We start from the raw sequence: 14,423 nt of genomic DNA, 5'->3' as shown, positions 1-14,423 counted from the left end.
ATACAGCGAAACAGTACTGTATGTGGATGACTATATATATATATATATATATAATCTGAAGTGATAAATAGTAAAATTGTACATCTAAAACCAAGAATAGGTTTAAGGTCTCCAAAATTCATACTAGAATTATCTGCATGAAGTAATTTGTAAAATCAAGTTGTAAGTGACTCTCTTCTGGAGGTTGAAGGCTCAATCCTCAGTGAGAGCTATATTTAGAATACAATTGTGAATTACTTAGAAGTTCCACGGGTCATAACTGAGGGAACGAGAGCATGCTACCCCCATGGATTAAATAAAGGGTTTTATTCAAAATTTTGTGCAGATCCCCCCCCCCCCCAAGTTCGACAAGATACACCCGAAGAAGGTTGGAGGTTACATCAGCTGAAACGTTGTGAAAATAACACTCAGGATGAGAACAACAGACTTAATCATCCAAAACCAAATTTATTACACATGGTAGTTTTATGATTTTGAGTAGTTAAAAAAAAGTTGATGTGATACTGGTTTTATTTTTGGATTCAACGAGGAGAAGCTCATCAAACATGAATGTGATGCACAGTCACCACACATCCAGAGAGAGAGCAAAAGAGTAAAACTATCAAGAGTTAAGAACATTTCGCATTTTGAAAAACCATTCATCTCCAAGTTTCAGGTCATTCTTTCCATTGTACAAGACTAAACCCAAGACTAAACTAAATTTTACCTGTGTCATTTTATGAAAATCCAACGTAGGCCGGTCATAATCACGTCGACGCTTCCTACCCTCTCTGCGATCATGCAGAACACAGGGTTGTGAACGACAACGTGGAATGCGCTGTCGTCGTGGTGATGAAGGATTGGAAATAGAAGATTTACAAGCAACAGGAACACTCGGAGTTGAGCCTCCCGCAGAGACAGTCTGTGGTTGTGGTTGCGGAGGCGCTGGTAATGCTTGTTGTTGCTGCTGTTGCTGGAGCTGGTGGTGTTGATGGATGTGGTTCGAGAAAGAGGGTTGGTACTGCTGCGTTTGAAACACCGGTGCTGGCAACTGATATGGATGGTGGTGGTAAGGTTGGTGGTGGTGTGATGGCGATGATAGTACAGATGAAGATGACGAAGGTGGAGAGGGTGAAATGAATGATGATGGCGAACTTGATCTAGGCTTGCCCATTTGAGACAGTTGTTCCTCAAGCGAAAAGCTGCGATGCTTCTGAAACGGCCAATATGGCGCCTGGGCATGGCTACCAATAACCGTAGCTGGTGAAGACAATGAGGTCGGGATGCAAGTTGGAGAAGAACGCGGAGTTTGATTCCGTGGAACCGGGGCTGCTAAAAGACCACCAATGGTAGCACTCTGGATTTCCGTGTTGCTGCGGGAGTCAGACTGCGGGGGCGCCAAGTGAAAAGATGATGAGGAGGAACAGGATGATGGAGATGAATATCCAGAATTACCTCGACTTAGGCTCCTGCACTGCCAAGGGTCTGAGACAGGCTTAAAGGCCCTTTCAGCATCATCTTCGTATCGGCAACCCAACACAGAGACTGAAGCTGGCCTGGGTACTGGAGAATCGGGGGGACTTTGGCAACAACTAGAAGACTGAGTTAGAGAGCTCTGTTTATCAGATGTCAATGGCGGAGGGGAGGAAGTTAGCATGGTTACTGCCATATGAAGCTGAGAAGGAGAAGTGGAAGTAGAAGCAGGAGTTTTGACTAAAGCTGCCAAAGGAAGGGATCCGTTTCGGTTCGTGGAAACAGGTCCAGATATCTGAGCCGACGGAAACAGGCCCCTAAATGATGTGGGCTGCAAAAGTGAGGTCAGCGAAGCAGACATATTTGTGTTTGGTGAACGTGGTGATGTTGACAAGGAAAATGGACTTGTCTTTTGGACGTCAAGTGAGGGTCCTCCTTGCCCCAAGTAGCATGAAAATGGCAGAGTCTGTTGCTGCTGAACTCTTGGAGGGTTGCTGGTCTCATTCACGGGGGTAAAATCAATAGGTTTCAGCAAAGAGATACAACAGTGGCTGGAATCTGTGGTCCGAAAAGAGTCACTGCTTAGTCCTCCTGTGGACCGTCTTACTCGGCTATTGCCACTACTGGTACTGCCAGAGGGTATTGAAAGGGACCGGCAGTGCTTCTTTTTTGGTGGGTCAGGGGGTGTGCCAGGTGACATATCCGTGAAAGTATCTGCATTGTGACAAGTAACCATTCCAACGCTCGACAATATCGCAGGATCAATTAGTTTGTTAGATGTTGTGTTCTCTGTTTGGACATTCGAGTAGGAAGATGAGCTTGACAATGCTAGCGATTTCAAAGGAATCAAGCCAGAATAAACCGAACACTGTGTATCATTGTTATTCGAACTGATGAAACAGTGAGACGAGACTGCAACGCATGGTTCTGCTCTCTCGCCCAATCGTAGACCTAAAAGTTTTTTAACAGTGGATTGCAAGTCAGATCCTTCGCTCAAACGCAGAGGACAGGAATCGGAACCTGAAAAAAAAAAAAAAAAAAAAAGGAAATACAATTATTCATTTTTATATTCAAATGTTTTATTAATTGTAAACAAACTATATTTGATTGTTAAGATAATTGTTTTTTTTTTACCCTCAAACTTGAAGTGCTTATAAGTAGGGCTATGACAACAGCATATTCTTTTCATTGTTTTGACTCTCGAGTGTGTATCCCTTGATATATTATATGCTTTTATATAGAGTGGTGTGGTTCTCAGTTGATTAACTGTGCCTAACTGTGTCGGATATATACTCGAGAGTCAAAACAATGAAAAGAATATTCTCCAATTCCACTTTATTTTCTGCTTTTAAGTTTCTTATTTTATTCTTGAGTAACAATATTGGGGGAGAGGGAGAGTTTTTCAATTGACCAACGTCAGAACACACAAACTGCAGTTTCTCATGCACACCGTAACAATTTGCAACAAAATATACCACCAACCGCCTCTATATAAATGAGCCAATTTTTTTTTATTTAAAAAAAAAAAAAATAAATAAATAAAAAAAAAATAAATAAATAAATAAAAAAAAAAAAAATGAATAAATCATTGACACAATTCCCTCCACCATATGAGCTTTTTTTATGTATACATGTGGCACCACTACTTGTCTGACTTGCTTCTATTGTTTACCATTGTGAAAATGCTACAAGATTTGATTTACTCATCATGTGATTGACAAATGGTATGCAGTGCCAAAAAGAAAAATGCAAACGCATTCACTATGGGCTGGGCACAACAGCAGTCGTATTCTGAACTTGCAACATTATCTCCATTGCCCATTAACATTGTGGAAGATAGGACCTTGTCAAAAGAAATGAAGAATGACAAAATCTAAGCATACAGAGTCGGTAATTTTTTATTAATCAAAAAAAAAAAAATAAATAAATAAATAAAAATACAAACAAAATACTAGGCGTATTATTTAGATTATTCATACTATTTTCCTCATCTTGAATGTGTCGAAAACAATGCGGACAAATTTTGAAGATTGTTAGAATTAACATAAGATCGTACTAGCCGTCTTGCTCTTCAATCCATTCCAATCCTTAGAAAAGGAAATGAAATCGGGAAAATTATTTGCTTGAGATGGTTCATGTAATAATCAAGATATCGAAAACAAATGAAGACATTTAATGTTAGTAACAAAAAAATCTTATATTTTTTTTTTTATTATTGGAATCTTTTGAGATGACTAATTTGTATATTTATTTATTTGTGGACTATTATCCTGATCTTCATAGTTGTTGTTTCGCCATGGGGCCCGTGGCGCAGTGGATAGAGGTGTTGAACCGGTATGGTTCCAGGTGAGTATTGTCTGAAGATAACGGTTTCAATCTTACCAGGCCAGAGGATTAGCCAAAAAAAATGTGGTGAGACCACAACAACTATGGAAGGCAGTGATTAATGGGGATACAGTTACAAGACTCAGCATTCCTATCTCATCACTTAATCATCTGAAGAAGGCCAGAGGATAAGTTGGCCAAAACGTGATGTATCAACAACAACTATTAAGATGATGATAACAGTCCACAAATAAATAAATATACAAAATCTTGTCAGTGAGAAGTTGAGGCAACAAATGGTAGAGGAGTTTATTTTAATATATCGGTTTTTATATTCTATTAAAGTAACACTTTTAGATTCATTGTTGTCAGATGGACAAAACTTTTAAACTGTCAGGACGTGTTTACAACACCATTATGGTGCACATTTGTTGCGGTTGATAACTACATCTGATGACCAACATGTGTGTACATAAAAAATTGTTATTTCTTTTTCATAAATAAATAGATCCATTGTAGTTAAGGGAAACAAACACATGGGCTTCCATCTTATTGGCCATTATCCCAAGATATGGGAAAGGAGATACTCTTTTCCCTAAATAAATTTCAACCTAGCCTTGATCCTCATGGTTTAGTAAAAAGGCATAGTATCATTTTTTGAGTTTTTTTTTGTATTGGTATAGCCGACCAATATTGGGCCGCACTAAATAATAGTTGCCCAATATCAGATAGCACTAAATAATAGTTGCTCAATATCAGATAGTGCTAAATAATAGTTGACCAATATCAGATAGTGCTAAATAATAGTTGACCAATATCAGATAGTGCTAAATAATAGTTGACCAATATCAGATAGTGCTAAATAATAGTTGACCAATATCAGATAGTGCTAAATAATAGTTGACCAATATCAGATAGTGCTAAATAATAGTTGACCAATATCAGATAGTGCTAAATAATAGTTGACCAATATCAGATAGTGCTAAATAATAGTTGACCAATATCAGATAGTGCTAAATAATAGTTGACCAATATAAGATAGTGCTAAATAATAGTTGACCAATATAAGATAGTGCTAAATAATAGTTGACCAATATCAGATAGTGCTAAATAATAGTTGACCAATATCAGATAGTGCTAAATAATAGTTGACCAATATCAGATAGTGCTAAATAATAGTTGACCAATATCAGATAGTGCTAAATAATAGTTGACCAATATCAGATAGTGCTAAATAATAGTTGACCAATATCGGACCGCACTAAATGATAGCCGCCCAATATCAGACCGCGCTAAATGATAGCCGCCCAATATCAGACCGCGCTAAATGATAGCCGCCCAATATCAGACCGCGCTAAATGATAGCCGCCCAATATCAGACCGCGCTAAATGATAGCCGCCCAATATCAGACCGCGCTAAATGATAGCCGCCCAATATCAGACCGCGCTAAATGATAGCCGCCCAATATCAGACCGCGCTAAATGATAGCCGCCCAATATCAGACCGCGCTAAATGATAGCCGCCCAATATCAGACCGCGCTAAATGATAGCCGCCCAATATCAGACCGCGCTAAATGATAGCCGCCCAATATCAGACCGCGCTAAATGATAGCCGCCCAATATCAGACCGCGCTAAATGATAGCCGCCCAATATCAGACCGCGCTAAATGATAGCCGCCCAATATCAGACCGCGCTAAATGATAGCCGCTCAATATCAGACCGCGCTAAATGATAGCCACCCATTATCAGACCGCGCTGAATGATAGCCGCCCAATATCAGACCGCGCTGAATGATAGCCGCCCAATATCAGACGTGCTGAATGATAGCCGCCCAATATCAGACGTGCTGAATGATAGCCGCCCAATATCAGACCGCGCTGAATGATAGTCGCCCAATATCAGACCGCGCTAAATGATAGCCGCCCAATATCAGACCAACAAAATGATGTTTCCTTACGAAGAGAAAATGTTATATATATAATAATATAAATATACAAGAAATAAATGTTACCATACTCAATAAAAGTTACTTTTATGGTAGAAAAGTTCATTCGTTTGTATTTTTAAGTAGTTTGTAAAAAAAAAAAATTTTTTTTTTTTAATTCACGAACCAGTTTAAAAAAAAAAATCAAAATGGAGAGCCCTGTTTTCAATTTGAAGGAGGGGCACCTGAGCATTCTGTGTTAACACTTTAAGAGAGTTCCGTCAACGTAAGGAATATTTATAAACATATTTTAATGTTTTCCGTCATTTGAGGAATATTCGATTATCGCATGTGTAGTTTATATAAAAATTCATTTAAGTAGTTATCGCCTCAAATTTCGTTTTAATTTCGGTTTGCTGAAATTATTTCAAGTATTTCAAAACAAAAAAAAAACATGAACTAAACTTTTATTGACTATGGTAACATTTATTTCTTGTATATTTATTTTTTCGGCTAGTCGTTTGTTGGCTTTTCTGCTGAACACTTACTAAATAATATTGACAAAATATTGAAAAACAAAGAAACAAAAACAGTTTTGAAAAATAATGAAGCTTTAATTACTTTAGTAAAATAATCAAAAACAGCAAAATGGGTATTAAAATAGTAAACACGTAATTGCTTTAGTTTTTTTAAACCAAAGAATTGATATAAATATGAATAAGAAAATGGCGCCCTTTTCAAGTAGAACAGCTTTGTTTCAGTTTTACAGTATTGAACAGTGTAATATTGCACCGTCGGATTCAGGGTTGTACTATTGTAATGTAAAGAACACGCAGAAAGGGTTGTAATAAACTGAATTCCTTCTAGTACACGGACAAAAAAAAGCTTAAACAGATATATAAATAGAAATAAAAAGGTTATGTAAATGTTTTTAAAAAGACACGTAATCACATGAGCAGGATTTTTTCCTTCTTTTGACACGATAACAAGTAATGCTCTTATTTTTTATTATTTATCTATTTTCGAAAGATTGTCACGTGCAAGTAGAGAAGGAAAAAAACAGTTATGCAAAATTTGTGTTCAGAATTGTCTAAAGTTCCAACTTTTTTTTTAGCTTTCATTTTAATAAGAATGTGAATTTATGAGGTGAATTTATTTGACACAATATGATTCAACTAAAAAAAATAAATAAAAGCTAATGTGAATTAAGATTAAAGTTAAGGTTTTATTGTGGACCCTCACCCCTTTTAAAAAAACCTTGTTAAGCTTTGTGACATATTTTCATTCTATGGAGGTCAGGTGCAAACGAATGCCCAATAATTTTATTATACTATATTTCTTCAAACTGAAACATTATTATCAAAGTATACTTACGCAAATAGATATGAAAAGTCTTTGCTAAAGTTTGTGCCATATTTCCATGCGAACGCAGACCCCACAATTTTATTATACCATCCCTATTTAAGTTGAATCATACTTATCAAAGTATTCTTATATACATCTATATCAAAAACACTTGTAAACGATTTTTCTTTTTCATTTTTTTTTTCCATACTTTAGAGGCCAGGCGCGAATGCAGACCCCACAATTTTTATGAGCCACCGTTCTGCCAGATCAAACATACCAATTCCTGATCCTCGATACATCTTCTATCATTATATGTAATCAGTTTTTTAAAATAGTCAACCATATAGGAACCGATTCGTGACCAGATACACGCACACACACGTTCAGCTTTATATTATAGATTACCTTTATATATATATATATATATATATATATATATATATGCAAGTTAGAAAAGCATTTCATCCAAGGCATGAAAATTGTTAAAAAAAATGTTTTTACTATAGGCTTTAAAAATAAAGGTACAAGATTCAATTTGAAATTTATTTATCTTCAAAGTGCACTTTTATAAATTTAACAAAGTAAGGTATAAAAATTTAATTTAAATTGAATCAAAAAATTACCTTGGATTTATTTTATGTTATGTACATTTTGTTGCACTTTTTAAAAAAAATAATTGAAAATTTTGTATCCATATCATTAATTGCTAGATGAAAGAATATTTTTAAATTGCAACAAAAATGGACATGACATAAAATAAATCCAAGGTAATTTTTTGATTCAATTTAAATTAAATTTTTATATCTTACTTTGTAAAATTTATAGAAGTGCACTTTGAAGATAAATAAATTTCAAATTGAATCTTGTACCTTTATTTTTAAAGCCTATAGTAAAAACATTTTGTTTAATTCTCATGCCTTGGATGAAATGTTTTTCTAACTTGTATCTTATCTTTTTAAGATTATATTTTAAAACTCTCCTCTCTATTTCAGTTTGTATTTCCCCTCACACCACAACTCATTTTTGCAACCCCCTCTTTGTATTATTACAGGTCTGAATATTCTGTTTCAGTTTGTATTTCTCCTCAAACCACAACTCATTTTTTGCAACTCCCTCTTTGTAAATTTTGAATAATGAGAAAGTCTGAATTTTTTTTAACAAAAGCTTTAAAATAACTTTTTTAGATTAAATTTTTTAAACTTCTTTCAGAATAGGAAATCTTAAAAATTTAATAAGGAACATATTTCATAAAGGTTTCATTAAAAAAAAAAAAAAAAAAAAAAATGTTTTGGTAGGTAAGTATGAGGATCGAACCCGAACCTTTGAGGCAAAATTGTAAATTAAAGTGTGGAAAAAAAAACGTGCAACGTTAACCATTGCCCACGAGATGCTAACGGAAACACGTTTGAATTTATTTAATTACTTAAATTAGCAGGTGCACGTTTTAATGACTTAATGAGGTCAACTTTTGACTGCGGGGTAGCATTTCATTTAATGCGGGAATGCTTCTTCCCCACCCCCCAGGATGTTGGGGGTAGGGGGAAAAATTATAGGGAAAGGCCTAACCTACATGCGTCGAGCGAAAACTGTTGAATATTTATCTTCCCGAAATCGAGCAAATTAAATAGACAGGCAAGCTCCGTTGTTAACTGTGAGATATTACGATTTACATGTGATATAAAAAGTTTTAAAAAGCTGTGAACCGACTGACCGCTTCTCTGAAAAAAGCCTTTCTTGGACATACACAAAAAGCGAACATACATTTTCACTTTTATATATATAGTTTATCTGTATTACACATAGTCTCTCCTTTTCTCGATTTGAAGTTCCTTTTCTTTCCTGCAAATGAATATTTCCTACGCACCTATTTTTTTCTGTTGCTCTGTTCAATTTATTCTAGTAGGGTTTAGATTGAATCAATGCAAAGCCTTTTCTGAAAATCCAGTTTATCCGCAATGAAAAAAATAAATTGGAGTTTTTCATCAGCATTGTGCCGAAATGTTTACACAATTTTGGGCTTTGTTGACATTTTGTTCAAAGTAAACAGTTCAATAATAACTTCTCTTATATTTAGCTTTATGTTTCAGTAAGTATGGCAAAGATATTTTTTTTTTCGGTTCATTTTATTTAAGACATGTTTGCCTAGCAAGATTCCTTGAAATTAACACTGCTAGTTTAAATTATTTTATTTACTCTTTCTTTACGCAAATAATATTGAATGTAGAAAATTTTTTATCTTGAATTTATGATTATAAGGAAGGAATAAATATTAGTTTACACTAATTCAATATTGACTTTACTCAATATTGATTTGTACCGAACAATATTTACTCAATACTGATCTACTCTAAATTATATTCACTCAATATTGGTTTACCTTAAATAATATTTATTCTAATCTTGGTTTACACTAAATATTTACCCAATATTGATTCACATTTTCCCAATACTGATTCACACTAAATAATATTTACCCAATATTGATTCACATTTTCCCAATATTAGTTTGCACTAAATCATATTTATCCTAATATTGGTCCACACTAAATATTTACCTAATATTGGTTTGCACCAAATAATATTTACCTAATATCTGGTTTGGACCAAATAATATTTACCTAATATCGGGTTTGCACCAAATAATATTTACCTAATATCGGGTTTGCACCAAATAATATTTACCTAATATCGGGTTTGCACCAAATAATATTTACCTAATATCGGGTTTGCACCAAATAATATTTACCTAATATCGGGTTTGCACCAAATAATATTTACCTAATATCAGGTTTGCACCAAATAATATTTACCTAATATCGGGTTTGCACCAAATAATATTTACCTAATATTGGTCCACACTAAATAACATTTTCCTAATATTGGTCCACACTAAATAATATTTTCCTAATATTGGTCCACACTAAATAATATTTTCCTAATATTGGTCCACACTAAATAATATTTTCCTAATATTGGTCCACACTAAATAATATTTTCCTAATATTGGTCCACACTAAATAATATTTTCCTAATATTGGTCCACATTAAATAATATTTTCCTAATATTAGTTCGCACTAAATAATATTTCCCTAATATTGGTTTGCACTAAATAATATTTCCTTAATATTGGTTTGCACTAAATATTTTCCTAATATTGGTCCACACTAAATAATATTTTCCTAATATTGGTTTGCACTAAATATTTACCTAATATTGGTCCACACTAAATAATATTTTCCTAATATTGGTTTGCACTAAATATTTACCTAATATTGGTCCACACTAAATAATATTTTCCTAATATTGGTTTGCACTAAATATTTACCTAATATTGGTCCACACTAAATAATATTTTCCTAATATTGGTTTGCACTAAATATTTACCTAATATTGGTCCACACTAAATAATATTTTCCTAATATTGGTTTGCACTAAATATTTACCTAATATTGGTCCACACTAAATAATATTTTCCTAATATTGGTTTGCACTAAATAATATTTCCCTAATATCGGGTTTGCACTAAATAATATTTACCTAATATCGGGTTTGCACTAAATAATATTTACCTAATATCGGGTTTGCACTAAATAATATTTACACAATTATTAGTCTGCATTAAATAATATTTTCTAAAAGACAAGGGATGCAAAGATTAGAGACTTACCGGCACTTGTTAGAGAAGATGCATTTTTTAAAGGTGATGATGGATAGATCCGGGATTTTGTTGGAGAGACAGATATATTACAAATTTGCGTATCCTAGAAAATTGAAAGAGAAAAATTAAAATTGAAGGAAAAAACTTAAAAAATGTTTTTAAATAAAAAACAAGTTAGGCATTTGCTATTTTATTAAGATTTGAAAATAATCTGTAGAAACAAAATGGAAATAAATCAAGTTATTTTGGCTTTGCTCCAAATCACAATTATTCAAAGAATCTCTGACAAAACCAGAAAGCTACTAGGCGCATTCCAAAAGTAATGCCCCCCTCCCCTAATTTATTCTGTCTAAATGGATCAAAATGGATTGCAAATTGCATTGTCATGATTACTAGACACATGCATTCATGAATTGAAAGTTTCATCTCTCTCTCTTGCAGATATTGATGGTGTCAGATTCTAAGCAAGCAACCTCTGTCATGGACGTGTGTCAGAAGCAAAGATGCGACATTGAATTCCTCGCATTAAGAATGGTGGTGACTATGTAGAAAAATAAATTCTGGAACACAAAAGGTCACTCATTTTAATAGTACTACTCCTGTTTTCATAGCTCTTCAACCTTTTGAGTTAAAAAAAAAAGAAAAAGAATAGGATGCTTTATTTTTTAAAAAACACTCATACTATTAAAAAAGCAGAGTCATGTTTTCAGTGTGTGTGTGTGCTGCACATCTGGCTAAAACGTCAGAAACTACTGATGATTTTAGAAACCTTATACCATTGGATTTAAAGTGGTCCTGACGTGGTTATGGTAAAAAAATATACTAATATTCATGAATTTTAAGATCACCAGGAACCACATTACTGAAGTGGTTGGGGAGATGAGCCGAAATTGTGAACACAAAAAAATTTTCTTTCCGTTGATATTGAATATGAAAAAATAACTTTTCATTTAGGTCAAATTTTTCGGTTGGGGAAATATGATTTTCTTTCTTATATTGAGACAGTAGCGAGAGAGAGAGAGAGAGAGAGAGAGAGAGAGAGAGAGAGAGAGAGAGGAAGATTAAATGAGGACATTTATATTCTTTGAAACTTGAAGTGTTGTCTGCTGTTGGAAATTTATCAGAATTAGTTTTTTGGTTTCGTTTTGCAAGTTTGCACCTGATGAAAAATAGTTGGCATATTGTGTTGACAATGATTAGAATGAGATGGGGAGAGAGGAAGAGAGAAAGTGAAAGAAAAAAGATACAGAAAGAGTAAAAGTGAGATGAAATGAGAGAGAGATGAAATAAGAGAGAGAAAGAGATATAGAAAGAAAACAAAAAAGGAGATAGAAAGAAAGGAAACAAGAGAGGAAACCAGATAGTGAGAGAGACAGAGGGAAAGAAAGAGAAAACCAGAAAGAGAGAGAGAGAGAGAGAAAAACCGAGGGAAAGGGAGAGAGAGAGAGAGAGAGAGAGAGAGAAACCGAGGGAAAGGGAGAGAGAGAGAGAGAGAGAGAAACCGAGGGAAAGGGAGAGAGAGAGAGAGAGAAACCGAGGGAAAGGGAGAGAGAGAGAGAGAGAAACCGAGGGAAAGGGAGAGAGAGAGAGAAACCGAGGGAAAGGGAGAGAGAGAGAGAGAGAGAAAGAGAGAGAGAGAAACCGAGGGAAAGGGAGAGAGAGAGAGAGAAACCGAGGGAAAGGGAGAGAGAGAGAGAGAAACCGAGGGAAAGGGAGAGAGAGAGAGAGAAACCGAGGGAAAGGGAGAGAGAGAGAGAGAAACCGAGGGAAAGGGAGAGAGAGAGAGAGAGAGAGAAACCGAGGGAAAGGGAGAGAGAGAGAGAGAGAAACCGAGGGAAAGGGAGAGAGAGAGAGAGAGAGAAACCGAGGGAAAGGGAGAGAGAGAGAGAGAGAGAGAGAAACCGAGGGAAAGGGAGAGAGAGAGAGAGAGAGAGAAACCGAGGGAAAGGGAGAGAGAGAGAGAGAGAGAGAAACCGAGGGAAAGGGAGAGAGAGAGAGAGAGAGAAACCGAGGGAAAGGGAGAGAGAGAGAGAGAGAGAAACCGAGGGAAAGGGAGAGAGAGAGAGAGAGAGAAACCGAGGGAAAGGGAGAGAGAGAGAGAGAGAGAGAAACCGAGGGAAAGGGAGAGAGAGAGAGAGAGAGAGAAACCGAGGGAAAGGGAGAGAGAGAGAGAGAGAGAGAAACCGAGGGAAAGGGAGAGAGAGAGAGAGAGAGAAACCGAGGGAAAGGGAGAGAGAGAGAGAGAGAGAAACCGAGGGAAAGGGAGAGAGAGAGAGAGAGAAACCGAGGGAAAGGGAGAGAGAGAGAGAGAGAAACCGAGGGAAAGGGAGAGAGAGAGAGAGAGAAACCGAGGGAAAGGGAGAGAGAGAGAGAGAGAAACCGAGGGAAAGGGAGAGAGAGAGAGAGAGAAACCGAGGGAAAGGGAGAGAGAGAGAGAGAAACCGAGGGAAAGGGACACAGAGAGAGAAACCGAGGGAAAGGGACACAGAGAGAGAAACCGAGGGAAAGGGACACAGAGAGAGAAACCGAGGGAAAGGGACACAGAGAGAGAAACCGAGGGAAAGGGACACAGAGAGAGAAACCGAGGGAAAGGGACACAGAGAGAGAAACCGAGGGAAAGGGACACAGAGAGAGAAACCGAGGGAAAGGGACACAGAGAGAGAAACCGAGGGAAAGGGACACAGAGAGAGAAACCGAGGGAAAGGGACACAGAGAGAGAGAAACCGAGGGAAAGGGACACAGAGAGAGAGAAACCGAGGGAAAGGGACACAGAGAGAGAGAAACCGAGGGAAAGGGACACAGAGAGAGAGAAACCGAGGGAAAGGGACAGAGAGAGAGAAACCGAGGGAAAGGGAGAGAGAGAGAAACCGAGGGAAAGGGAGAGAGAGAGAAACTGAGGGAAAGGGAGAGAGAGAGAAACTGAGGGAAAGGGAGAGAGAGAGAAACTGAGGGAAAGGGAGAGAGAGAGAAACTGAGGGAAAGGGAGAGAGAGAGAAACTGAGGGAAAGGGAGAGAGAGAGAAACTGAGGGAAAGGGAGAGAGAGAGAGAAACTGAGGGAAAGGGAGAGAGAGAGAGAAACTGAGGGAAAGGGAGAGAGAGAGAGAAACTGAGGGAAAGGGAGAGAGAGAAACTGAGGGAAAGGGAGAGAGAGAAACTGAGGGAAAGGGAGAGAGAGAAACTGAGGGAAAGGGAGAGAGAGAAACTGAGGGAAAGGGAGAGAGAGAGAGAGAAACTGAGGGAAAGGGAGAGAGAGAGAGAGAAACTGAGGGAAAGGGAGAGAGAGAGAGAAACTGAGGGAAAGGGAGAGAGAGAGAGAAACTGAGGGAAAGGGAGAGAGAGAGAGAAACTGAGGGAAAGGGAGAGAGAGAGAGAAACTGAGGGAAAGGGAGAGAGAGAGAGAAACTGAGGGAAAGGGAGAGAGAGAGAGAGAAACTGAGGGAAAGGGAGAGAGAGAGAGAGAAACTGAGGGAAAGGGAGAGAGAGAGAGAGAAACTGAGGGAAAGGGAGAGAGAGAGAGAGAAACTGAGGGAAAGGGAGAGAGAGAGAGAGAGAAACTGAGGGAAAGGGAGAGAGAGAGAGAGAGAAACTGAGGGAAAGGGAGAGAGAGAGAGAGAGAAACTGAGGGAAAGGGAGAGAGAGAGAGAGAAACTGAGGGAAAGGGAGAGAGAGAGAGAGAAACTGAGGGAAAGGGAGAGAGAGAGAGAGAAACTGAG

The 14,423-nt window shown here is 36.9% G+C and overlaps 1 protein-coding gene across 8 annotated transcripts in view; it reads right to left on the bottom strand.

The window, feature by feature from the left end:
• Window positions 1–14,423, bottom strand: part of LOC145242168 (uncharacterized) — a 124,498-nt gene that overhangs the window by 21,929 nt on the left and 88,146 nt on the right. For all 8 annotated transcript variants that reach the window (XM_080105148.1, XM_080105149.1, XM_080105154.1 and 5 more), the window contains 2 exons: window positions 10,719–10,812; window positions 707–2,472 (listed from right to left, as the gene is read on the bottom strand). In XM_080105148.1, the coding sequence (XP_079961274.1) occupies window positions 707–2,472; window positions 10,719–10,812 (1,860 nt within the window). The remainder of the gene's footprint in view (window positions 1–706; window positions 2,473–10,718; window positions 10,813–14,423) is intronic.

This window comes from Euprymna scolopes, chromosome 21 (assembly GCF_053919585.1).
Source record: "Euprymna scolopes isolate OS-2025 chromosome 21, ASM5391958v1, whole genome shotgun sequence".
Classification (NCBI taxonomy): domain Eukaryota; kingdom Metazoa; phylum Mollusca; class Cephalopoda; order Sepiida; family Sepiolidae; genus Euprymna; species Euprymna scolopes.
This window is presented reverse-complemented; position numbering and strand designations above follow the sequence as displayed.